We start from the raw sequence: 23619 nt of genomic DNA on the forward strand, positions 1-23619 counted from the left end.
TATTCTTATATGTAAGAAACTTCTTCCAGGGGGAGTTTAAATGCTTGTTTAGTAGAAAATAAACCTTTGGTCTGATTTTTTGGTAGGCTCGATGCGATGCCTCGTCTTTCGAAAGCGTCAGATGTACGTTCTGCGTCGATTCTGGAGTTTGGTACTATGAAGTTACAGTCATTACTTCGGGAGTGATGCAAATAGGATGGGCTACCAAAGACAGTAAATTTCTCAATCATGTGAGTACATGCAGTGTCATCCAGCCAGCGATGTGCTTTAATACATCTCCACTTTCAGTGCATAGGAAAATAACTGGTTATTCTGTGGCAGTAATTGGGCACTTAACACCTCTCCCTTAATTTTCCTGTACTTTTGCAAAGCAGTTTTTTATTGATGCGGGTAGTACAAGGAAGGACAGGATTGTCATTGCAACACACTGACACTGTCACACAAATATAGTGTAATTGCTAGCAGTGATAGTGTATCCATTTGCCATTGCCTGTATGTTATAGGAAATGGCTTACGTCTTGTGCTTTGTTCTTGGAAAGTCTTCAAGTAGCAGCACTTGTTTCTGTCAGTGTTTTTTGTGAAGTAAACAATTGCTCACTAAGAACTGGGAGGTTATCGTGCACTCTTTTTTGTGCAGGTCATCAAACAGCCACTTGGTTATTCTCTTTAGCATAGAATCATAGAACCATAGAATGGACCAGGTTGGAAGGGACCTCAAGGATCATGAAGCTCCAACTTCCCACTGCCACAGGCAGGGCCACCAACTTCCACATTAAATACCAGCCCAGGCTGCCCAGGGCCCCATCCAACCTGGCCTTGAACACCTCCAGGGATGGACGGGGCACCCACAGCCTATTTGGGCAGCTGTTCCAGCACCTCACCGCTCTCAGAGTAAAGAACTTCCCCCTGACACCCAACTGAAATCTTCCCTCCTTCAACTTCAAACCATTTCCCTTTGTCCTGCCGTTATCTACCCTTGTAAAGAGGTAACTCCCTCCTGTTTGTAGGCTCCCTTTATATTTATATTCCTATCACATTAATTTTCGTTAGGGAAATAGTTTTTCAGGTGACTCTGGGACAATACATTATCATTGGTCCTGCTGGTGGAAGCAGAGTTCAGGAACGTGGCAGCTTTTTTGATTAAACATAAGCATTACAAAGACTGAATTCTCTGCATTCTTGCCTTAGTTCTGATAATACAGGCTAAGTACGCTTTCTTATTTACAGGTTTTGCTCTCACTCTCATCCAGTTAGCTTAGTATCTTAGTCTAAATCTGCGCTAATGTTAGTGGGGATGGAACCAGGACCTCTTTCTCCTTAAATATTCATGGTAAAACTGTGTGACTGTCAAACTCCAAGTGTTGTAGCGTATTTGCTTCTGTATTTTCATAACACTGAGAAACGGTAGTGGCTGCTACCCAACAAGCCTGTCTGCTTCAGCTTAGAAGGAACTTCCCACATTATCAGCCCTCCAAAGTTAGCCACTGTCAAGCTCGTTAAAGCACGAGTTATAATTTCAATGCAGAAGGCTTAGATGATGCAGCTTACTGCTGCTGACTGCAGTGGAAATACAGGGCTGGGATTTTAAGCTGACATTCCTACTGGCTGAGCTTGACAAGAAATATTCCTGTAATCCTACTTTGTAGTTGTCATTACATGGTTTTCTGTTCCCACTTGGAACTTCCTTCAGGAGCAGTGTTTGCTTAGTTTGAATATAGAGATAAGCAGTTAAACCTGCTCATTTCTGATCATTCTACAGCAGTGTAGAAGCTAAAATGAAGAGACACGTGAGTAAGTGTCAGTTGGGGGCTGTGAGAAACACATGCCAAGGAGGTGAATGGAAACATCAGTGGCAAGAAAGACATGGGAATGGGAATGTGGCCTTTCTCACCATCTGACTTGAGTCTCCCTCCAGTCTTTCTGCACTTTCTTCCATGTAGTAGCGTAAATAGCATTGTCTTCTACTGGCACATGACATACATGTGTCTGTGTCATGTCCAAAGCCCAGCTCCACAGCTCTAGCATGGAATGAAATAGGATTTGATATTTAGCTAAACTAACAAAAAGGAAACCAACCCAACCCTATGGACCTATCCTAAGCACAGGTATTGTTGTTGCATGAAGTGAAAGACAGCATGTGTGCCTTTAGAATGCTAAGAGGTTTAAAAGATTTTTCCCACTTACTGTTAAGGAGCTTGCTGTGTGTGCATTTTTCTGCCTGCTTCCTGTGCAAGGTATGGAAACAGAAGCTGTCCTATCTGAGCTGGGTTCTCTGGTGCTGTGGTGGATTTGCTGGTGACTGAATGCTGCTGGTATAGAAGTTCATCAGGCTTCTATCTGAAACATAAAGATAATACCTTACGAGTGCTCATCAGAGAAGCCAGGTGCTCTTTTATTACCAGTATGTATAACAAAAAAAGAACTGATCCTGAATATGATGTGAAACTTCCGTTAGCAGAAGTTAGCTTTAATTAGGACATCTGATGTAATCACACCCTGGCTGGTGTTTGCGCTGCTGACCAACCACAGAAGGAAGCTACCTTCCAAAATGCCTTTGGATTTCATGTTGGGGCTCTCCTATGTAATGGATTCATCTTCTGCTCTGAAACTTGTGCTTGCTTGGAGCTCTGTTCAAACAGAGGGAGGCTGTGACTGGGAGGGACAGAATACGCAGAGCATTCAGTGAAGGCTCCGTGGGTTTATCTCTGTGTGCTGTGTGTTCTGGTCACGCTTGGATGTGGTTTGGGTATCTATTACAAGACTGACTTGAAGATAAGAGAAGGGTCATGCGCCTGTGTTGACTTGGCAAGCTTCAGGAAGGGAAGATAGCTATTCAGCTACTGGACTTGAGGTCTTTAAATAGATGACAGAAAAGTTAGTAGGCACGAGAACCTGAGACTCAGAGACTGCAAAACAATTCAGATAGGATGGGCCTTTCTTTTATTCCTCTTTACTCCCCAAAGAACTCATTTTGATGTGAAAATGAAGCCAAGGCTCTTGAAAAAGAAGAGATGGAGGTGGGGGGGGGGATCCCATCCTGCTCTTGGGGGAGTGGTTTAACCAAATGCTTTTGCTCACCTGTGAGGAGTGGCTGCAGGCTGAAATGCTTCTCCTTTTCCTAAAGGAAGGTTATGGCATTGGAGATGATGAGTATTCCTGTGCATACGATGGCTGCCGGCAGCTGATTTGGTATAATGCCAGAAGTAAACCACATTCCCACCCCTGCTGGAAAGAAGGTATTCAGTCTATATTCAGCCTATCTCCTGCTGTTTATCCTAGCTGGATTTCTGTATAGGATTTTTCCTTTTGCAGGCGTCTGGAATACGCAGCTTGTTAGCAGGAGTGACTGAAGTAGTTATTGCCTAATCCTGATGATGTGAAATGTTCGATAATTACTGTGCCTTTACTAGTAGAACTTGCAGTGTTTGGAAGATGCCAAGTGGGCACCATGCTCTGGAGAAGGCTGCAGGGTCGTGTTGGAGAACTGCTCTCTGTGCCTTCTTTCCTATTAAAAACTTCTCCCAAGGTTGGCACGAGCATATTAGAAAGTTAGGAAGTGTGTGTTATGTAGGTATCTTCAGGAACTGTAGGATAGCCAGGACATCTCTCCTGGCTTGTCTGCTGCTCTGCAGTACCATTATGTAGCATTGGCACTCTGGCAGACTAAAATACTTTCTATATTGACCATATTGCCTTGTGTTTTGCTAGTACAGCCTGTTCCACGCTGCTGCTTTTGCTGTGACAGCTCACCAAGGCACATGATGCTTCTATTTAACTGTTTCAGCTATTGACCTGTAATGTAACAACGATTTAAATGATCTCTGTTTTGCACTGAAGGAGACACAATAGGATTTCTACTAGACTTGCAAGAAAAGCAAATGATCTTCTATTTAAATGGAAACCAGCTGCCTGCTGAGAAGCAAGTCTTTTCATCGGCTGTGTAAGTAATGTGCTCAGTGGGAATGACAGTGACCTGTATGGATATTGGTTGTAATTGTGTGGAAAACATCCCGTTTGGAGAAGTTAATTCCCAGCTGAAAGTTGCTTAGGAATGTCACAACTGGGATAACATCTTAGAAGTGGATTTGTGCATTCTGAAGGCTGTATTAACTTGCTGCATTGCAGTGGGGCTGGGGCCTGTAGTAGTATATTGAATGTACACAGCAGGGTCTCTCTGACTATGTTACAGAATGGTGTTAAGGTTTCCAGCTCTGGTACAGTTAACATGTAACTGATTCCTCTGACTGTCACAGAGGAGTTCAGCATTTCAGCTCTGGGAAGCTGGAGTGATAGCTGAGAGAGGCTTCCTATGCAGCTTAATTAAACACTGCAGTACTTTCTAAATGGACATTGCTGTGCTAATGACTTCATTTGTATTATCAAAGCGAATCTCAAGATGCTAGTGGGTCAGAAGCAGCACAGTGTAAAGCCTTACAAGATATCTTGTCTCTTCAGCTTGTTTCTCTTTTCATGTGGTTCATGGCACTTATGTACTTTACAGATTCTTCTGTGCAGTTAGAAATTACAGTATTATTTAGCTTGGGGCCCTTCTGTAAATAAAACTGGAAGGGGTGACAGCCCTGGTGTTTTTATAAGGTGTCTGCGTGGCCGTGAAGCAGACAGCTGTCCCAGGGTAATCCTGCAGGAGCAAGGAGAGACAGATGGGCATGGTGCTAAGGGAGATCACAGAGCTGAACTCGGGGTGTGCACTGCTCATATGAAACTTGTATACCCTTTCAAGTTTGCCTGCTTTGTGCCTGATCAGATAAAGCATCCAGGAGCAGTGGGCACGTGGCTCTCCCCAATGGCTGACAGGGTTGCAGATGCACCAAACAGTTGTTTGGGAGGAAAATGTTGTTTGCAGTCCTGGTACTGAAGGAGAGACCTGAGCTGATTGATGTAAAGAGGATCAGGCTGTGGGGCTGTTGAGATGTATGTGTTTGCTCTTACTGTAAGTGTGACTAATCCCAGTTGTAGAGTAAGCAGCCTTTATTGGGGAGTAAATTCAGATAAATTCTGACAGTAAATTCCAAGGCTGAGAACTAAGAAAGGACAGCATGAGAAGCTGACACGGGGTGTGTTAGAGGTTTTTCTTCCAATAGCTTAACCAGATCTGTTTAAGAAAATGGTCTTTGTTTCAGGGTGTATTTTTGTTAATAAAGCATCACTTCTAGATGCTTTCTCTTCTTCTCTTGCTTCAAGTCATCTTAAAGTGGTTTTTCTTCCTCTTGCAGATCTGGCTTTTTTGCTGCAGCGAGTTTCATGTCTTACCAACAGTGCGAGTTCAACTTCGGTGCAAAACCTTTCAAATACCCACCACCAATGAAATTTAGTACCTTCAACGATTATGCCTTCCTAACAGCAGAGGAGAAGATCATTCTGCCGAGGTAATCCTTTGTCTGAGTACAGAGGAATGAAATACTTCACTTCTGTGTTGTGTAGCCTTACACTATCCTCATATGAGTTCCCTTATCTGAGCTCATACCTCCACGTGCCTCTCCTAGAAAAGGATGGTACCATAGGAGTGACGAGTAGAGCCCACAGAAATGCACAGGCATGCCATTAAAGTAATTCTTTGTGATATTAGTCCAATAGACTGGACTGAAAGTGTCTTGTGCTGTGTAAGAACGATTAGGTTGGTTGAGGAGCTATAGTTTTAATTAAAAAGTGCATCTCGTTTAAAATGGACCCAATTTGATGTTGGTATCATGGAGGTTCTGAGTTATTCTAAGTCTTGTTGTTGGGCTTTTCTGATTGCAATGAAAGTTAACCCCTTTTTGTGGATTCTACCAACAAAAGTTATTCAAACCTGCAAGTGCTCAGCCACCTAAATGTAAAGCCACCCAGGCAAAGTTTGGGTAAATCCTGTATTGATGGCAGGTTTGAAACCTATCAGCTTTTCTGAATTAAGTCCTTGGTAACGAAACAATTTACTGGAACACAACACAGGAACAGGAGAATGATGGTGTGTGCCCCAGCTTTCCAGCTTTGCCTAATGATGGCTTTCTGGGCTGTTATACACGTGGTGCAGAGGCCCTTTTGTTTGCTTCTCATTAAGTTGGAAGTGGGTACCCCAGCCATGAGAAATGCAGATCGGTTTTGGGTTATTGAGCTGATTGTTACAGTGAGTTACGTGCTGGATGAGCACAGTACTTAAGAATAGAAAGCCTGCCCTACTCTTGCATCTGAGTTGCATACTGGCAAAGCTTGAGACGTGTGATACTGAGTTTATGCAAAGAGGAAACGAAATCCAACCTGCGAGACAATTTGCACTTCCCTGTAGCCGGAGTAACTCGCACCTGCTTGACACAGGAGGTCTTTTAAGTGAGAGTCTGATTTAGCTCATTAAGGTGATCTGTTCGTTATCGTCCTCGTCAGCCCTTTTTCACCGCAGGTGTCATAACAGTTTCATACTCCAGACGAGGACTTTGGCAGCTTGTGGCTGTGTGCTGTAAGGAGCTGCTGATTGGGTGTGATGGCACTGGTGTTACTGTGGCCCTGGCCTCACAGTAGCTGCAAGAATGAGGCTTTGGTTGTCACAAAAGCTGTACAGAAAGAGGAGAAACTGGCTTCCTGTTGCTGTCTGCTGGAGATATTCACCTCCTGTGTGGGCAGCTACTCACTATGCGATAGCACTGAAAGGCTCCATTCAGCATTGGACACTGCTGCTCTTTGTGCGGAGGGGATGATGTTAGTTTACACCATCTGAACTATTTGGTAGCTGTTATGCCAATCATCATCTACAAGATGGCTTTGATCCTAACAGGGAGTTGGAAAAAGGGCTAAGACCCAAAGTGGGGCACTTACCAACCATCACAGGGGTTAACATAGATCCCTGTGGGGTTGTGCTGGCTGTAATGGATGCAGTGTGCAGCCTGGGCTGGGTACTGCATATTGCCACCATCCGGCTTTCTCTTGTAGCAAGCATTCCAAATCTATAACGTCATATTTCAGCTAAGGTGGGAGCTCTGCCAGCCTGCTCTGATTTCACCTGCTGGCCTGAAACATTGTATGGACTTCTTTTATAAACTTACTTGATCAAAAGTGACTTTCCTGGTGATAACATGATTGTTTTTAACGTGTGTTCACCTGTCTGCATATGCATACCTCTCTATATGTCAATGTTGTGTATAACTATAATCTTTCAGGTTTATGTGTGTATATATACATATACATATATGTAAGTAATTGGATGTATGTATGTGCAGGGAGCGTAGATTGTCTTCTCTTGTGGCATTTGCCATAGTAGGCTGTCAGTTCTCTTTTCAATCTGTGTTCTTCTGAACTGTGTTACAGCATTACAGGGTTTCCAGGCTTTGTTGGAGGGTGGGTGCTATTTTCCTCTTGAAAATACACGTACACGATACTTTAATGGAAACGTTCAGCTGTGAGGCCTGGAACTGTAACCTAACCCTCTTTATCCCTTTGTGACAGACCAGAACGAGGGAACAAAGGCTGCTCAGAACCACTCTGGATGTTTTTAAGTGGTTTTTTTGTGCTGTAGATTTTATCGATGTTTATCGGTGTTGAGTAGCACGAGCACGTGTTGTGTTGGTCTTGATGCAGTGCTCCAACTAGTTTAGAGCCCAACTAACGTGAGGGATACGTCTCTCTTTTTCAGACACAGGCGCCTGGCTTTGCTGAAGCAAGTGAGCATCAGGGAGAACTGCTGCACGCTTTGCTGTGATGAGGTCGCAGACACAGAACTCAGGCCGTGTGGACACAGGTAAAAATTCTTACCCTTAATGCAAAAAGTCAACCAAGAAACAGGGGCTGTGCTTGACGTATCTTAGGTGAGGTCAGATACAGTCCCTGCTTATCTTGATTGACTTCAGAGCACAAAGGAAGCAATAACTCATCGTTTTATGTGTTTTATCATGTGAGGAGTGTATAATAATTGACTTCAATAAGTCGATCATCTGAAGTCACAAATTTCTACAAGAGATAAAAATGGGGCAGCACTGTGATTAATGCTGTGGCACCTGGTACTTTCCTACATTGAAGTAGCCCAAGGTGGTTGGACGCAATGATCTTAGAGGTCTTTTCCAACCGTAATTATGCTGTGATTCTCAGTAGCCTACAGGTGTGATCCTGACAGTCTGCACCAGCAGCTCCAGGTCTGTAAGATGCAGGACGAGCTCCTCTCAGAGTGTGTGGATCCACAACACCTGACTTGCAGCCCTGATCTCCACACTGAAAGACTTACCTTGATTGCCTCTTTTTATTTAATCAGGCTAAATAAGCTGTTGACTTTGATTTTTACTGCTTTTTAGTTTGGTAAATATTTATAAATGCTGTAAAATCCAGACTTTAACTTTCTTTCTTTCTCCTCCAGTGACCTGTGCATGGAGTGTGCCTTGCAACTGGAGACCTGCCCTTTGTGTCGACAGGAAATACAGACCCGAGTCAGACAGATTTCTCACATTTCATGACACACGTGAAGTACTACAGACTTGTTTCTAATGAACTCCAACCAATACAGAAAGGGGAAAGCATCTCTAACCAATCTTTACGCACATAGAACCGTAGCCATGGCCAGATTTCATGCTAAACTGTAAGCTGATTATCTTAAAAACAAATGAAATCCTTAATAAGCTATTTCAGGTTGCCAGCAGCAGGAAGTGGTTTCAACAGGAAGGAAAGCTGGTAGTTTGGTACGTTATGGCTATTGGTTCCTCCAAGCAAGAGCATAGGAGAGCGTCTCTCTTCCTCCCCTTTTCCTTCTCGCCTGTCTCAAGTGCTGAAAAAATTTGCACTGGAAGCACACATACAATGCATTTCAGAAAGGAAATATCTCCTAAAGCAGGGCCGTTCTGTCTCATGCTCCAAAGTCTCTCTTTTGGGCAGAAGTCAGTGCTAAAAAAGAACGCCAATGTTTCTTGTTCAATGTAGCCTCCTGCTGGTCAGAGACTATTATCTTCCAACAGTGGATATCCAACTGCTCCAAGACTTGATCTGTACACAGACTGATCTGAAAGGACAGTGTGGAGACCGTAGAGCAATTCACCTTTTAATAACTCGGTGATTCCAAAGAAAATTCAGATTTGTTTTTAACTGCTCAAAGATCGGTGGTATTTTCAAGTACATAACGTTTCTGATGCTTTTAACTTCAATATCCACCGTTGTTTGTTTGGGTTGGTTTTTTTTTCTGTGAGGATATAATTTTCCTGAGGTAATTCTTAACTAATTATAACGCCGGACTGGAATTAATTTGATATTCTGGGTATTTTTTAAGGTATCTGCAAACATCTTTTTTTAATTAGTGTCGTTTTGGAAGGTTGTGTTCACTTTGGAAAATATTGAGCTAACTTAAAGGCGTAGAGAAGAATTCTGGGCCAGTGTATTTGAAGGGGTGGGGGGAAATGTTACTTGGATAACAAGTTTGGTCTTCTGTAACTCTTTAGAAACGCACCTTGCTTGCCGTGTGTCAGTCCTGCTCTGAGCAGGTTTGGGGCCACACTTTGTGTTTTCGGTCGGGATCACATAGGGGGGAAATGGCTGCTCCACTCGAGTTACACGTTTGTGATGTTTCTGTGTTTTGAGGATGTGTTTCGGTGGCAGCTTTTGACCACTTCGTTTGGTTTCTACAAGGAATCAGGGTTCAGTTGGTGAAGTAGCACAAAAGTCAGTGGAGTTCTGCTTGTTTTGCACCGAGGTTGTATAACTCTCTCTTCCAAGACTCGTACAGGTTGCTTTTTATTTAAATGATTGGGATATATAGTAGAACTCTACTAATTGGTACTGAATTTACACCATCACCATCCCACTTCTTGGCAGCGGTTCAGTAGAGGAGACTGTTGTAGCGAATTCTCATGCTGTGAGCTGTTTTATTCTCCGTGTATTTTACCATCTTTGTTAGGAAAGCTGAGCTGTATTCCTCACGCCGAGTACTTTTGCTTCCTGCTGACCTCGGAGCAGAGAGCACTGCACACAGGTCCCACAGTCGAGCTGTCTGGCAGTTCCTCTCACATTCTGCCTTCCCTAACTCAAGGGTGCTGAGTCTAATCCAGAGGAGGAGACGGGGGGTTTGAGGGATGAAATGTCCCTCTGAGCCTCACATATAAGGGGTTCCCTAGGAAAGTTCTGTGCATCGTTTTCTTGTTGAGCCTTTTTTTTTCCCCAACTACAGACTGAATCAGGAGTGGAGCGAGGGTTGTTCTTCTTGCTGAAATGTGAATTATCTTCCAGCTGTCGTGATGAAGGTCAGGATGGCAAATAGGTGCCTGGGGCACCTCATGTCCTCGTGGACTGTACTCCGCAAAGTTCAGGTGTTCTCCACTTTGCCATTCTGCCGTTCGGAATCTATAGAGCTGAAATTCCAGATGCTTCCAATTGCAGTGATAGGCACAAAGATACGAAGCGTGCTGTAGAGGAAGAAGTGGGACAGAACCGCTTCGGACTCTGCCTTAATAGATGCAGCCAACTCAAGGCTTTGGGTTCCCAGGATTAACCGAGGTAAAACTCCCCCATGTGCCTGGGAATCCTGATCAGCACCAAGTGCTGTATGAGAGGCTCCCAGGCCCACAGAGGTGTCTAGGTGTCCAAGTGAAACATAGGGGTCCAAATAGCCCAGGTGCCTTTGTGGACGTGGGTCTGAGTGCCTGTGTGCTTTCTAGACAAGGAGACCCGAATGCCTCAGAGGGAGCCGGCAGCACCCGAAGGAGCTGTGTTGCAGAGGACTGTCCTATGCATTTCACCTATGGAAAGGCTGTAGATGGGGCTGGCTTTCTGCTGCCATCCGCCATAAGGGGGGTGTCCTGTGTGAAGCGGGTGCTTGCTGTGGGGCTCTGAGGGGTGGGAAACCCAAGAAGGGGCGCAGTGGAGCGTGGCACAGCCGTCTGTTCGAAAATAAAACGTCTTGAAGAGTGTTTGTCGGGGTTTTCTTTGTGCTTCTGCTTGTGTTGGGAGTTGGGGTTAGTTGGGGTTACGGCCTCAGCTGTGAGGGAAGACGGGACCCCCCCCTTCCCAATCCCCGCTTCGCGGCCTGCCATGGCGGCGCGCCCCTTCTCCCATTGGCTCTTCCTAGTGTGTGGGCGGGACTTCTGTGGCCGTTTCTGCTCTACGATTGGCTGCGGCCGGGCCGGAAGGAAGCGTTTCCAAGGTAACGGCCTGGCCGGGGGGCGGTGGCCTTGGGGGGAGCCGGGGGGGACAGGGCCTGAGTGTGCCTCAGGGGGTCCCTGCGGTCCGTCTGGCTTAATTAATGTTCAATTAACGCCTCACCGTGTGTGACTGCTCAGTACTTTGGTCACGAGGAGGAGGAGAGCGGCCAGCTGCGGTACGGCACGTTGTCTGTGCTCCGGGCACGTGATGCTGGAGGGATGGAGACCTCAGAGGAGGAGAACTTCGGTGTAGCCGTGTAAGTATGCTCCGCTCTGCATCAGGTCCAGCATAAGCTATTTCCTGCTTAAAGCATCTTAATAGGAGTTTAATGCAGGAGTTAACGTGTGTCACGCTGCCCTTTGGGTGGACAAGGGCACAGAGCAGTGCAGAGCCCTGGGAGGGAGCAGCATCCATCGAGATGGAGTCCAAACTTCATGCACTGAGCAGCGCCTGATGGCCATTGCAGTAACTGCTGCACGAGGAATGGCTTTAAACTAAATGAGTGGGGGTTTATAGGGCTCCACACCGTGAGGGCACTGAGCCCCTGAGAGCTGTGGGTGCTCAGGGTCAGGCTGCACGGAGCCTTGGGCAGCCTGATCCATAAGAGATGTGTGTGCCAACAGTAGGGCTTGGGACTGGGTGGGCTTTAAGGTCCCTCCCAGCCCAACCGTTCTGTTTTCCTATGACATAGCTGAATTTTACATGGGTGGGTGTTAAGGCTCACCTTATACTTCCTGGCCTGCGCTTCACCTAAAGCTAAGGCTGAAGGGGGTGCGTGGCTCTGCTTCTCTCACTCCTTCAGATTCATTTATTTATTACACCTCAAGGACACACAGGCCCTTGGGGCTGCTACAGCAGCACAGGTTGTGCCAACCTTGTTGTGCTTAAACCGTGGGGTCTGTGAGTGTGTGTGTGTTTGAGATGTGCAGGTGTAGGTGTGGTGTAGAGAGAGATGCAATCGCTGCTGGTGTGGAACAGCTACAGTTGGGTGATGTGCTCCACAAGCTGAACCTGCCTTAAATTAATAGAACAAGCTATGAAATATTAGCTGGTAAAGCCTCTAAAAATGGTGGTAGTGTTCACTGGGAGAGAGAGGAAGAAAGAAAAGCAAACGATCCATAGCAAGGTCTCCTTGCATAGCAGTGTGAAATGAGAAGCCCTGTTGCTTGAAGTCAGAAAGGCGATGCTCAAGGAGTGCAGAGCTGCTGCTGTCCTGTGTGAGCTCCTCTTCTGGACAAGCTGTGCCCTCTGGTGGGAGTGCATGCATTCAGCTTTGCTGGGCTTCCCCTACCTCATCTTCTAAGCTTTAACAGCTCACAGATGTTGCTGGAACACAACCTGGTGATCAGACGCATTCTTTACTTGAATATCTTTGTTTTTTCTGGTCAGGGTGAGCCCTAGGGATGAACAGTTAAACTGCGCTTGGCTTCGTTCTGGTGGGCTGATAGCAGCACAGTCTAAAGGAGTTCTGCTCTGCTTATAGCTGTTGTGTCTGAACAAGAAAATTAGCAGAGTCCTGAAATGTTGCTGCCAGAAGTTCCTTCTCTGGGTGTGTTCAGATCAATAACAACGCTTAACATCTACTTATCACAGAAGCACCTTGTGAGGCTCTGCCCTTTGTGTGTAGCACGCATCGGGAAAAGCATTTAAGTTTCTATAGTGAAATAATGCATGTATTTATTAAGCAGCTCCACAAGACCAAGTGCTGCAAAATGGCATCTAGAGTTTTGTGGTCACCATGTTGAGTTATGCAAGAAAAAGAACAGAAGGAAATGTTGTGGTAGGAGCCTGGATTTGTGGCACAGGAAATGTTTAATTTGGTGTTACAGCGATGCTCTTCTTATTCTTTTTGCATCCGGACTGGAATTACTTAACAGTAATGCCAGGAAAACAACTTTTTAATTAGGAAAACATTATAGATGCCTAATGAAAATCCCACAGAGCAGTCTCATTGGTCTAATGGAGTATTATCTAGGTTGACAGTAGCAAATTGTGTTTGCTTAAGTTTACTGAGCTTGTTTGTACTTGACCTTTCCTTAACATGTCTAAGGTTTATTTTTCCTGTCGTTGAAATGTGTATTTATGTGGTACCACCTTTTGTGCTTTCAGCTCCTCCCCATCTGATGCGGAGTTTGATGCCATCGTTGGGTACCTGGAGGATATCATCATGGGTAAGCTCAGCAAGCAGGCAACGAGATGGGTGCTAAAAATGCTGCATGCACACAGCCAGTCTGCCCTCTGCCTGCTCCTGGGAGCTCTCTTTCCTTTCTCCTCATCATCCCTGCATTAAAATAATGTACAGGAAAGTATTTTCTATGCTGTTTGCACAGCAGCAGTCTGCAGTGTGGCAGAACTTGTCAGTGGTAAGACTGTTCAGTAGAGCCAATCTTGTACTATGTGAGCGGAGGCAATCGTGAGCTCTCAGCTTAACCAAGAGGTGTGCAGCATGCCTGTTGTGTTGAGTTTGGTGGTAAATTGCCTTATTCATCTGAACAACTGGGAAAAAAGCCTTCAGTAGCTGACAGTCTGACAGTCTTGCTGATACTGTTTGAGAAGCTGTAGCAAGACAATCGAATTCCAATTCCATCCTGAGGGCAGAGCTGCTGCCAAAACACAGCGATGTGCCGCTGCCCGGGTGATGCGCTCCCTCAGCTGGAGCTGCTCCCTCTGTCCTCTCACAGATGGGCCAGGATGTGGCCCAGCAGCAGCAGCTGTGCTTGTGGTGTGACTGCCTGTATGTGTGCCAGGCTGGTGGCTGCCACAGGGAAGCAGAGGACCGGTGACAGTGGGATTTCTGTTGTGAAAAGAATGACTCAACTCCTAACTAGATGATGCGTTTTTGTTGTGGTCCAGATGATGACTTCCAGTCCATACAGAGGACTTTTATGGAGAAGCACTACCAGGAGTTTGATGACTCAGAAGAAAACAAGCTCATCTACACTTCTATATTTAATGAATATGTAAGATACTTCTTCTTATCCCTCATATGGATCACTCTTTGATTTTACTAAGGCCAATGTCAGGCCTTGCATTCTTCCTTCTGTAACTTGCTGGGTTCACTCAGAGGGGGGGGAAGGTGGGGGATTCCTCATTGTGTTTTCTTTTGTTGCTTTTTGATTGATTGACCTTTGTGTATTTTCTTTTAAGATCTCCTTAATTGAGAAATACATTGAGGAAAAATTGCTCGATCGGATTCCTGGCTTTGATATGACTGCTTTCACAATGTCTTTGCAGTAAGTCTTCTGCTTTGCTGTTGCTGTGGGGAGGGAGGGTTGTACGTGTCTCAGTTCTTCTATCTAGATTTGAATTTAGCTGTTCACAGTTCTCCCTTGAGAAAGAAGCTCCCACTTAACAACAATGATAATAGTAGTAGGGCACGGCTACTCTAAATTCCTGGAATATTATACTGAAATATGTTTTAAAACCATTTTCTGCCTGGATTGCTGGTAAACACAACAAGCAAACCCACAACCACTCCTACTCAAAGCTTGTTTTGCTTTGAACCTGTTTAAATACAGACTTTCCCATTCCTTAACTTCCAGATTTGTTTTTGTTATGCTTGGTGACTCTGGGGGCTGTATCCTTTAATCTTAGCAGGGCCTCTCTAGGATCTAAGCTCAGTTCTAAAGGTTTGGGTCCAGAAAGCTTTGAATTCCCACTCAGTAGCATCCCCCAGCCTAACAGCAGTAAGGCTTTTGTGTTACCTGTGCAGGTATGTGCCATCTACTAAAGGCTCATTCAAGTGAATAGCTCCATTAACAGCTCTGGATCCGTCAACTTGCAGTATTTCTCTATGTTAGAATAGCTGGAACAAGTGCTGGCTGAATGTGAATTCTTCTGACTTGCACATCAGCCTTTGGAAACCAAAGAAGCTGGTGCTCTTACTCTAAACTCTCTTGTGTTTAGACCATATTTTAATGTATACATTATATAACCATTGGTAATGCTGCAAGGTAATGTTTGCCTCAAGTTTGGCTTTATGAGAGGCCAGTAATATTCTCGTTCAAGTTTTGAACGAGTCTTGGCACCACTTTTGACCTCGTAAGAAGAACTGAACACATGGTTTTCTCATTCCTCAACTTCTTCTCTCTGCAGACAGCACAAGGATGAAATGGCAGGTGATATATTTGATATGCTTCTCACATTTACTGATTTCCTGGCTTTCAAGGAAATGTTCTTGGATTACAGAGCTGTAAGTATGTCACCTTGTTTGTTTTCATTGGCGTGATGGCTGTCATTTCTGCATAGCTCTGCCTGAGAGCACCAAAGGCAATGTCACCACAGTGGGCAACAGCATTCATTCACTGGTTATATGGGACCAAAAGAAAAGAGCTTAATTGCGTGGCTGTTTAAACTCAAGCTGCACCCCTGTAACTCCCCGGGGACAGGTTGAGGAGACAATGTGTGTCTCAGCAGCAGGAGTAGTTTCAGCTGGGGGTTCCACTTTGGAGACAAAAGGTGAACCCACAGGAGCTGTATATCCCCAGTTCCCACAGTACTGCCAGGGTGTTCTCAATCCCAGGTAAGCAAGATGCTGCTGTGAGCTGGGTGCACAGCGACACACAGGTGCTAAATCCAGCTTCTGCACTGCCTCTTGCTGAGGTTTGGTTGTGGGGATGAGGAAATGGGGGGAAAAAAGAAAGGACAAATGCTCTGCTAAGGATTTTTCAAGTCTCACAGCAAACTGTGTGCTTAGATGCTCAGGTAACGTGTCGTTCTTACATTGGTTTGACAAACAGGGCATGAATTGCACGTTCCATCTTTTGAACTTAAAAACTTGTGTATTTGAAAGCAGCATTAAGGATTTCTTCTTTTTTTTTTTGACGTTTCTAGGAGAAAGAAGGTCGAAGTCTGGATTTAAGTGGTGGTTTAGTGGTGACATCCCTAAACAAATCATCCGTCTCCTCCTAGAACAGTCGGTGCACTGCTTTCCTTCTTCACTTGAGTGCCACTGCTTTCACTGGGACATTGAAACACAAAAGGTCACAAGAATCAAGGTGCTTTTATGTGATGAAAACTCTCTCAGACAATGCCTTCAGATGCCTGAAACTTGCTGGTATTCAATGGCCACGGAAGAAGAAAACTTGAGTCCTCCTGGAGTAATTGTATTTTAAATACACAGTATTTGCCCACCGTTCTGTTACAGAGAAACTCCTTGTGCTGAGAGGACGATAAATAGAACTGTATGTGTTTTTTGGGGGGGTTGGCATCTCAGTCATCATCCCTGAAGGCAGAACATTAAAGAATCAAGAAGGCAATGCACAAAGAGTGTGTCTGTCCAGCTCTCGGGCAGGTCTGAATGCGTACATGCCTTTTTTAACCTTTAATCTGATATTACAGCTTTGTAACAGAAGTGTATGTTTCCATATGTAGGTGTTTTAGCCTGAGGCTGTTTGTCTGCTCGGTGAGGACTGATGTGTTAGCGTGCAAATCTGTCTGCTCGTTGGCTTAAGTCAGTCTCATCCTTAAGGGGCAAAGTTCTGATTTGCTTTGGTTCAGCTGTTCTACACTGAGAAAATAACTGAAACCTCTCTATGCAGTTTCTTTCTGCTTGGCAGTGGCACAGCTGTAAGCTCGAGGGTACGTTGGGCACAGACCTGTTCACCACCGAGTCATTGACTGCATGCTGTTTAAAACATGTTTGCTTTTAGCTGTTAGTGTTAGTGAAGCAGCTCAGGAGTGCTTGTAGTGGGGCTGTAGCCATAAGCCTGCTACCAAACCCCAGCTGCTTCTGCCTTGACAGTTGGAATTAAAATGTATTTGGAGGCAGAGGGACCCTCTGCTCTTATGCTGTCAGACGTGTTAATCTGCTGCTTAATGACACGCTCAGGCAACGTGTGTCTAAAAAGCATGAGAGCAGACAGAAGCAGGCTGCTGGTGCTGCAGAGCACTGAGTGTTCCCTGCCGGTGCAGCCAGTAGCTGTCACCCAGTGAGGACTTGGGCAGAGCAGAAGTGCAGCCTGCTTTGCAGGGAGAAAAGCCTCCAGCCAGGACAAAAGAGATGAAATCCTGCTGCTGTTGGCTTCTGCCAGTCACCGCAGCAGTGCTGGGGTTTGATTGCTGAAATGAGGTAGTTTATTTGAGCAGCAGTGAGGACCCTGGGCTGTGCAGGCTTCTCCTTCAAGCACGGTCAGCATGCAGGGGTAAGAAGCAAGCGGGACAATGCTCTGAGGTGGCTGTTACCAGAGGGGGAAAAATAGGAACATCGGGTAGTAACTAATCCAAACAAGATGCAGCTGCGTTCCCTTTTGAATCCTGAGGTTAAAATTGGAGGTATCAAAGACCTTGTGCTGCCATTCATGCATGGAGAGGAGCTCTTTGGTTAACTCTGACCTTTTTAAGGTTTTACCATATTTTAAAAGAAACCCCATAGGAATGTTTGAATTGTGGATTGTTGAGCTTAATTCCTAACGAAAACCAGAATTTCCCTTCTTAGTTTTAACTGGGACGAAACCAAACAAACACCTGCTGCAATTGCTCTGGATAATTATGTGAGGTAACAGCGTTCTGAGTGGGTACCCAGACAGTTACTTCCCAGCAGGAGGTGGTTGTGTTTTAAGCAAAGCTTGTTGTAATTTCAGATGGGACACGTAGCGTTGGGCAGGTTCGTATTTGGATAGGTTTTCTATCTCAGTTTACTGGATGGCAAAGTCACCACGGTTCCTCACTTCCTGCTGCTGGGGGGTCTGTGCTGTTTTGCTTTCTTAACTCACAAATTGCCTGTTGTGCATTTTCAGACGGATTCATTTGGTAAGTAGGGGGTTGACGAGGTGGTTTGGTTGTGAGGTGGGGATGTGGTTGACCTCTGTATTATTTGGCTGTGAACAGCCCCAACATGAACATTCGTGCTCTTTGTAAGTGCTTAGGCTTGCTGATACCAACTCGCAGTTCAGTTGTGTTGTTGCTCCTTTTTCATTGCAATTTTAGACGGTGCAAATTTGCACCAAAGCCTCCCCTGCTTTGGGTGGAGCTGCCCGGATCCGGCCCTGCCTGCTGTGTCCTGGCTGTTCTCTGTGGTTTGGTGTTTCTCTATGACACGCTGAGACCAGGCTCCGGTTCGGTGCCTTTTCCACTAGGCAAAGGTCTTTTAAGAGATTAAATCTCTATCTGCGCTGGACTATGTGTGTGCAAGTCTGACTTCATTCCTTAAGAGTCCTAACCTTTCATTGATGTACTTAAACTTACTGCGCCCGCCTCTGGACACAAGTTGTGCTGTGGGCAACTTTACCTGTGCTAACACCATGTGTGATAAATGTAGAGAGTAGCTGGCTGTAAATAGATGAAAACCAGGTGATATAGACTTCCTAGCCGGTACCAGAAGGATGTGAAGGAGAGTGTTGAGTGGCTGGACATCAGAGAACAGAAGCAGGATCTGTTGACAGCGGCGGGGGTTGAGCAAACAGACAGGAATTGTTGATTTAGGAAGGTGTTTATTTAAAGCATAAAACTGGGCTTTGACTTGTTTTAAGATCAGTGTGATAACAGCTTAGACTTCTTTCTCGGCTGGCTTCATCCTCCAGCTCTGCCCCACCTGACAGAAGTTAACTGCAGTTATTTACACCGCATCCGTGCCATGACCACAGGCAGCCACGTGGGCTTGGTTTAGTGAGTGTTAGTACTAGAGCAACGTTCCCAGTGGGGTGAGCCCTCTCGGTACAACCGTTCCAGGGAGCAGCTGGCTCCTGTGCACCGCGTGAGGACCGCCAGCACCTTCAGCCTCGCTGAGCCCGCAGCATCTCGCGGTGGCTCCGGGCGCAGCGCCGATCGGCGGCTCTGCAGCACCACGGACAGCGCCGCTGCTGGCGGCCCGAGAGCTCCCAGCGGCGGGCTCAGGCGCGGCTGGCAGCCTGGCTGGTGGCTGCGTTGCTGCCGAGTCCTTTCCAGGCACGGAAGCTGAGGAAGGTGGTGGCCCCATAGGTGAGCATCACGAGGCCGGCGAAGAACTGGAAGAGGAGCAGAGCGGTGTTGTGTGAGCGAGCAGAGCCGGGAGCTCAGGCACAGCCCATCCGGCCGTACTTACGGAGGCGGCAGCTCTCCTGTTGTAATCCCATTGGCGCCACGAGGTGGGACGCACGGCTACCGAGCTCGTGACGAACGCGGCGATGTACAGAACGGTTGCCACCGCATTGAAGATCATCAGCTGCAGAAGGCAAAGGGGAGGTGAGGAGATCTGGGATCACCCAGCAGCCCAACTCTGGGGCAGCTGTGTAGGGCTCTTCCAAAAGAGAAAGACTTGAGCACCAGCCTGGTGCAAAGAGTCAGCTCAGGGTGCTCCCCAGGTCTGAGTGCACTCCAACGTGGGCAGAGATGAGGAGCAGCAGGAAGCTGACAGGTCAGGGGAATGGGGAGTCACCAGCCATGGGGGTGGTCAAGCAACGTGGAGATGAGGTGCTGAAGGACGTGGTCAGTGGGCACAGTGGGGGGGGGGCTGGGGTTGGACTGGGGCATCTGAGAGCTCTTTTCTCAACAGTTAGGCTCGTTCTCATGGTTCAATTACTGGGGAGCCCCAAAGGCACATGATCACATATTTGGGTATGAGAAATGGGCTACGTGGAGGTTTCCCACTTGGCATCACAGCATGGTGCCACCTGGTGCCACCAATGCATGGTGGTGGAGATGGGCTTCTGGCTCTGTAGTCACCTAGCTGGTCTGACCCCATATTTCTCCTCTTTTCCAAGGAGAACCAGTGGAAAAGGGCCCAGCCCCTCACCCTGGGAGCAAACCCAGTGTACGTACCATGAGGGACCAGGGGACCATGTAGAACTTCATGGGGAGCTGCAGGAGGTACATCACAAAGAGCAGGACCGTCATCACCCAGAGGAAGATGGACACAAACAGCACCCAGCCGTACGCTGCGTGGAGGTGGTAGGTGGTGTCAGCAATCAGAGCCCACACCAGGAGGCCGAGCACCTGCAGAACAGGCAGGGGGAAGCCTGAATCTCCCCTCTTGTAGCCTGAAACCATTTTCCCTTTGTTCCCATCACAACAGACCCTGATCAAAGAGCCTGTGCCCCCCCTTTTAGCTACTGAAAGGCTGCTTAGGACTCCCCACAGCCTTCTCCTCTCCAGACTGCACAAGCCCAGCTCTTAGCCTGTCCTTACAGAGTAGGAGCTCCATCCCTCGGGTCGTTTTTGTGCCCCTCCTGTGGATGAGCTCCAACAGCCCCACATCTCTCCTGCACAGCTGCCCGCGGTGCTCCGGTCGGTCTCATCTCAACCCCATCCTCACCCCGGCGCCGCTGGGGCTGCACCCACGGCTCTCCCATGAGCTCAGCCAAGAGCAGAGGAGCTGTGATGTCTGCGTCCCTCATTGTCATGCAGGGGACACAGCGGCCTTTGTCCTGCCGCACACATGCTCCTGCTGCTCAGCTGCTGTTGTTTCAGTCCGGACAATGCCGTCTTTTCTTTTGCATCTATTTTTAACCCTCGTTTGGGAGAAATGGGGATAGGGAAAGCCCCGCTGTGCTGCAGGAGGAATTAGAGCAGGAACCCCTGGAGAGGAGCGTTGTGGAGCTCCATCCCATCCCTCGCCCACCCTTCGCACTCCTCGTGTCCCAGCCTCGCACGGGAGCTTAAAGCCGGAGCAGCGCGGAGCCACGCAGGTGACGCTGGAAGGATGTCACCGCGTCCCCCACCAGCGCCGCGCTCCCCTTCCCCCCGCTACTCACGGCCTGGGCCCCCATCAGCCCCCCGAGCGGCGAGCACAGGAACGCTTCGTCGAGGCGCGGGGAGGGCAGAGCGGCGGCGGCTCCCGGGTTGGCGCTCCGTGTCCCCGCGGCTCCGGGCAGCCCCGCCATGCCGCGAGCGCCGGGCTGGGGCCGCTCTCAGCGCAGCCGGCGGGGCGGCCCCCGGGGAAGCTCCCCCCGCAGCCCGGTCCGCCCCGTCGGGGCGGCGCCGCGTCGCAGCGACACGGTAAGGAAGCGAATGGCGGCGGCTCGGCCGGCGGGTCAGGATGGCCGAGCGGTCTAAGGCGCTGCGTTCAGGTCGCAGTCTCCCCTGGAGGCGTGGGTTCGAATCCCACTTCTGACAGCGTTCCGTTTTGCGCGGCTCCCGCCCGCTCCTTTTTAGCGCCGCTGCGGGAGAGGCGCAAAAAAACGCGCAGGGGGAACGAGGAGAGGGAAAGAAAAAAAAGCGGAGCGCGCAGCGCAAAACGATGCGACTTGTCAGAAGTGGGATTCGAACCCACGCCTCCAGGGGAGACTGCGACCTGAACGCAGCGCCTTAGACCGCTCGGCCATCCTGACAGCGTTACGCACGGCGCTCACAACGTGCTACAGAACGGCGCTGCTGGGCCGCCCACCGGCAGCCGCCCCCCTCCCGGCTGCAGTGCAGGACTGCTGCTCTCCTGGTGCAGCGGTGCAGGACTGCTGCTCTGGAGATATCGGGTGCTGCCGTTATGCCAGCTCTGTAGATACTCTGCCTTTGTGGCCTGCAGCTACAAACAGCATTGCGACATCAGGGCTCTCAAGGCTTCTCTATGTGCCCAGCAGCAGCCAAGCTCTGATCTGCTCAGGCAAGTCCTAGCTGAGTCCCGGCGTCCCTTTCCTCGCTCGCCTTTTGTTTTAACCTGTGCCATCAAGCCACGCAGCCTCAGGAGAGCTTTCCTCACCTCCCGCGGCAGGGAACGGCTTCCTGCATGGGGACAAGAGGCTTTTCTGTTCTGGAAGAACACGAGTGCGTGCCTGTTTGTTTGTGCGCCCCCCAGCGCAGACACAGGCAGTCCCTGCTGTGCACCCAGCGTGGCAACGCAGCGCCTTCTGCAGGGGGGTGGGCTGAGGGGAGGAGGGGCTCCCAGCTCCCTTTGCTGTGGGTGCAGGGCTGGTGGTGGCTGGGGGTGCAAAGCAGCATCAGCTCTTTGCCCGCTGTGCCGCTATCCAGAGCTGCCGTCTGTTACAAGGAAGGAGGAAGTCGCTGTGTTTGGAGAAGCGAAGGCTTCTTTGCTGTTCTCTGCTAATTTTACAAGCTGGCATTTTCCAAGTAAAACGATTCCTTGTAAATCTAAACCCAGCCCCCGCCGTGGTTGATACTTCCCAAAGAGGAGCTGCTGTGCAAAGATGCTGAGCGCAGACAGCCCCACACAGCTGTTCCCCATTTCCTGCTGCTTCCTTTAACGGGAGACAAGTCGGCTTTGCGGGGCCGAGCACTGTCTGGATTGAGCTCTCAAGTGTTACAGTAATGGCTCAAGAGCTCTACGCCAGGCGTAGGATGAGGGTATCTCCACAGTGAGAGGCCTTGGGCCCTAAGGAGCCATTTGTTCCCTGAGTTGCCTTGGCCAGGAGTTGTGAGGTTGTGTGGTCGGTCCTGGAGCACCCCAGGGTCACACAGTGACAGCACCAATGTGGCCTCTCCAAACTGAGGACTTCAATGGGCTCCTTACAGCACAAAGTGCTCGTGGAACGTGGCTGAACAATGCAGCGGTGAGGGCTGCTGTTTACGTAGGGAAGAGGACCTTAAAATATCCCTGTGCAAACCAACATCATTAGTGAGCGTGGTGGGGATGGGGCTCATGGTTAGACTCGATGATCCTAGATTTCCAACCTTAATGATTCTCTAATTGTATGTCAGGGCGCTGCAGTGCTAGTGAGCCTGTTTTGCTAAGGAGTGTTGTGGAATAACATCTTCTCCATCGCTTTCTGGTGGAGGACTGGGGACTCTCCTCACCCCTGGCTCAGTGCCTCCCTTTGGGCTGTCTCCTCTGCAGCATGAAGAATCTCCCAGCAGCTGTGTTCTGCTCTCCAGCAAGCTGCTAGGACATCGATGGGGAACCATGAACTGCAAAGGATGCTGTAAATAACTGCTACTGGAGCTGCTGGGCCCCCCTGCTCTGGTTCAACCTGGAAGAGCCGCTCTGGAGGTGCTCCTGGATGGATGGGAATCATCACCTGATCAGCACTGGGCTCTCTCTCAGGTTACTTACAGCCTTTCAGGTTCCCTGGCTTCACCCTTCTCCTATTGCACGTGATTTCCAGGAAAACAAACCCACGAGAGCAGCGGGCAGTACCAGCAGTAGCCAAGGAGCCTGGATTCCCAACAGGACCCAGCCTGAAGGAGAAGGACGACATTCTTCCATGGTTTCCTGTTTGTTTTGGATGCGGCTCTTGTTCTCTTGTTTTGTAGGGTCGCAGTGCTTTGTGTGTCTGTGGTAAATCCCCTGCATGACTCACATCTTCCATTGGCTGCAGAGAGCCTCAGGGCCTACACACAGCTCCAGCGTTACGCTTGTGAGCAACTGAGGCAGAGCTGCAGTGGGTGGGGAGCGCTGGGGCACTGTGCACGACCCCGTCTGCACTGAGCAGCACATGCACACAAGTGTTTGTGGCTTTTCCTTGGCTGCGTTTCAGATCAGATTAAGGACCTTCCTCCTCCAAGATGAACAGCCCTGGCAGCGACCCAAGCTGACAACACCTTTGGGTGCTCCAGCTTGCTGCTTTGTAGCCTTGTGCAACGCAGACCTGCGGTGCTGGCCCCAGCTTGTGCCTTCTGCTGAGCGCAGGTCCTGTTTGCAGAAGGCTGCTATCA

At 48.3% G+C, this 23619-nt stretch overlaps 3 protein-coding genes and 2 non-coding genes across 7 annotated transcripts in view; 3 read left to right on the forward strand and 2 right to left on the reverse strand.

The window, feature by feature from the left end:
- The window catches only part of RSPRY1 (ring finger and SPRY domain containing 1), a 30388-nt gene extending 19518 nt beyond the window's left edge, over positions 1-10870 (forward strand). For both annotated transcript variants that reach the window (XM_072346805.1, XM_072346807.1), the window contains 6 exons: positions 87-230; positions 3125-3236; positions 3838-3940; positions 5235-5387; positions 7622-7726; positions 8336-10870. In XM_072346805.1, coding sequence (XP_072202906.1) covers positions 87-230; positions 3125-3236; positions 3838-3940; positions 5235-5387; positions 7622-7726; positions 8336-8432 — 714 coding nt within the window. In that variant the 3' untranslated portion in view covers positions 8433-10870. The remainder of the gene's footprint in view (positions 1-86; positions 231-3124; positions 3237-3837; positions 3941-5234; positions 5388-7621; positions 7727-8335) is intronic.
- Positions 10871-11093: 223 nt separating this feature from the next.
- ARL2BP (ARF like GTPase 2 binding protein) lies at positions 11094-18217 on the forward strand. The gene is made up of 6 exons (XM_072346350.1): positions 11094-11356; positions 13210-13271; positions 13954-14060; positions 14248-14333; positions 15196-15292; positions 15934-18217. The coding sequence occupies exons 1-6, from the start codon at positions 11319-11321 to the stop codon at positions 16009-16011; spliced, it is 468 nt and encodes a 155-aa protein (XP_072202451.1). The 5' UTR covers positions 11094-11318; the 3' UTR covers positions 16012-18217.
- A 301-nt stretch (positions 18218-18518) lies between these two features.
- On the reverse strand, positions 18519-20955 carry PLLP (plasmolipin). Of its 2 annotated transcripts, none has more exons than XM_072346442.1 (4): positions 20769-20955; positions 19837-20010; positions 19121-19240; positions 18519-19043 (listed from the first exon to the last, which is right to left on the reverse strand). In XM_072346442.1, the coding sequence occupies exons 1-4, from the start codon at positions 20895-20897 to the stop codon at positions 18930-18932; spliced, it is 537 nt and encodes a 178-aa protein (XP_072202543.1). In that variant the 5' UTR covers positions 20898-20955; the 3' UTR covers positions 18519-18929. The 2 variants fall into 2 exon arrangements, with proteins under 2 accessions (XP_072202543.1, XP_072202544.1); XM_072346443.1 differs by lacking the exon at positions 20769-20955 and adding an exon at positions 20203-20357.
- Positions 20956-21046: 91 nt separating this feature from the next.
- TRNAL-CAG (transfer RNA leucine (anticodon CAG)) lies at positions 21047-21129 on the forward strand. Its single transcript has one exon. It is a non-coding gene; the product is annotated as a tRNA-Leu (tRNA).
- Positions 21130-21261: 132 nt separating this feature from the next.
- Positions 21262-21344, reverse strand: TRNAL-CAG (transfer RNA leucine (anticodon CAG)). The gene has a single exon. It is a non-coding gene; the product is annotated as a tRNA-Leu (tRNA).
- Between the last annotated feature and the right edge of the window lie 2275 nt (positions 21345-23619).

This window comes from Excalfactoria chinensis, chromosome 11, assembly GCF_039878825.1.
Source record: "Excalfactoria chinensis isolate bCotChi1 chromosome 11, bCotChi1.hap2, whole genome shotgun sequence".
NCBI classification, from domain to species: domain Eukaryota; kingdom Metazoa; phylum Chordata; class Aves; order Galliformes; family Phasianidae; genus Excalfactoria; species Excalfactoria chinensis.

Bases quoted from the DNA above. Each gene is read 5' to 3' on its own strand.
- ARL2BP (XM_072346350.1), top strand. From the start codon at position 11,319: ATGGAGACCTCAGAGGAGGAGAACTTCGGTGTAGCCGT. The intron at 14,334-15,195 runs GTAAGTCTTCTG...TTCTCTCTGCAG, and splicing joins GCTTTCACAATGTCTTTGCA to ACAGCACAAGGATGAAATGG. The intron at 15,293-15,933 runs GTAAGTATGTCA...TGACGTTTCTAG, and splicing joins TGTTCTTGGATTACAGAGCT to GAGAAAGAAGGTCGAAGTCT.
- PLLP (XM_072346442.1), bottom strand. From the start codon at position 20,897: ATGGCGGGGCTGCCCGGAGCCGCGGGGACACGGAGCGCCAACCCGGGA. The intron at 20,011-20,768 runs GTGAGTAGCGGG...CCTGTTCTGCAG, and splicing joins GGCTGATGGGGGCCCAGGCC to GTGCTCGGCCTCCTGGTGTG. The intron at 19,044-19,120 runs GTAAGTACGGCC...CTCCTCTTCCAG, and splicing joins ACAGGAGAGCTGCCGCCTCC to TTCTTCGCCGGCCTCGTGAT.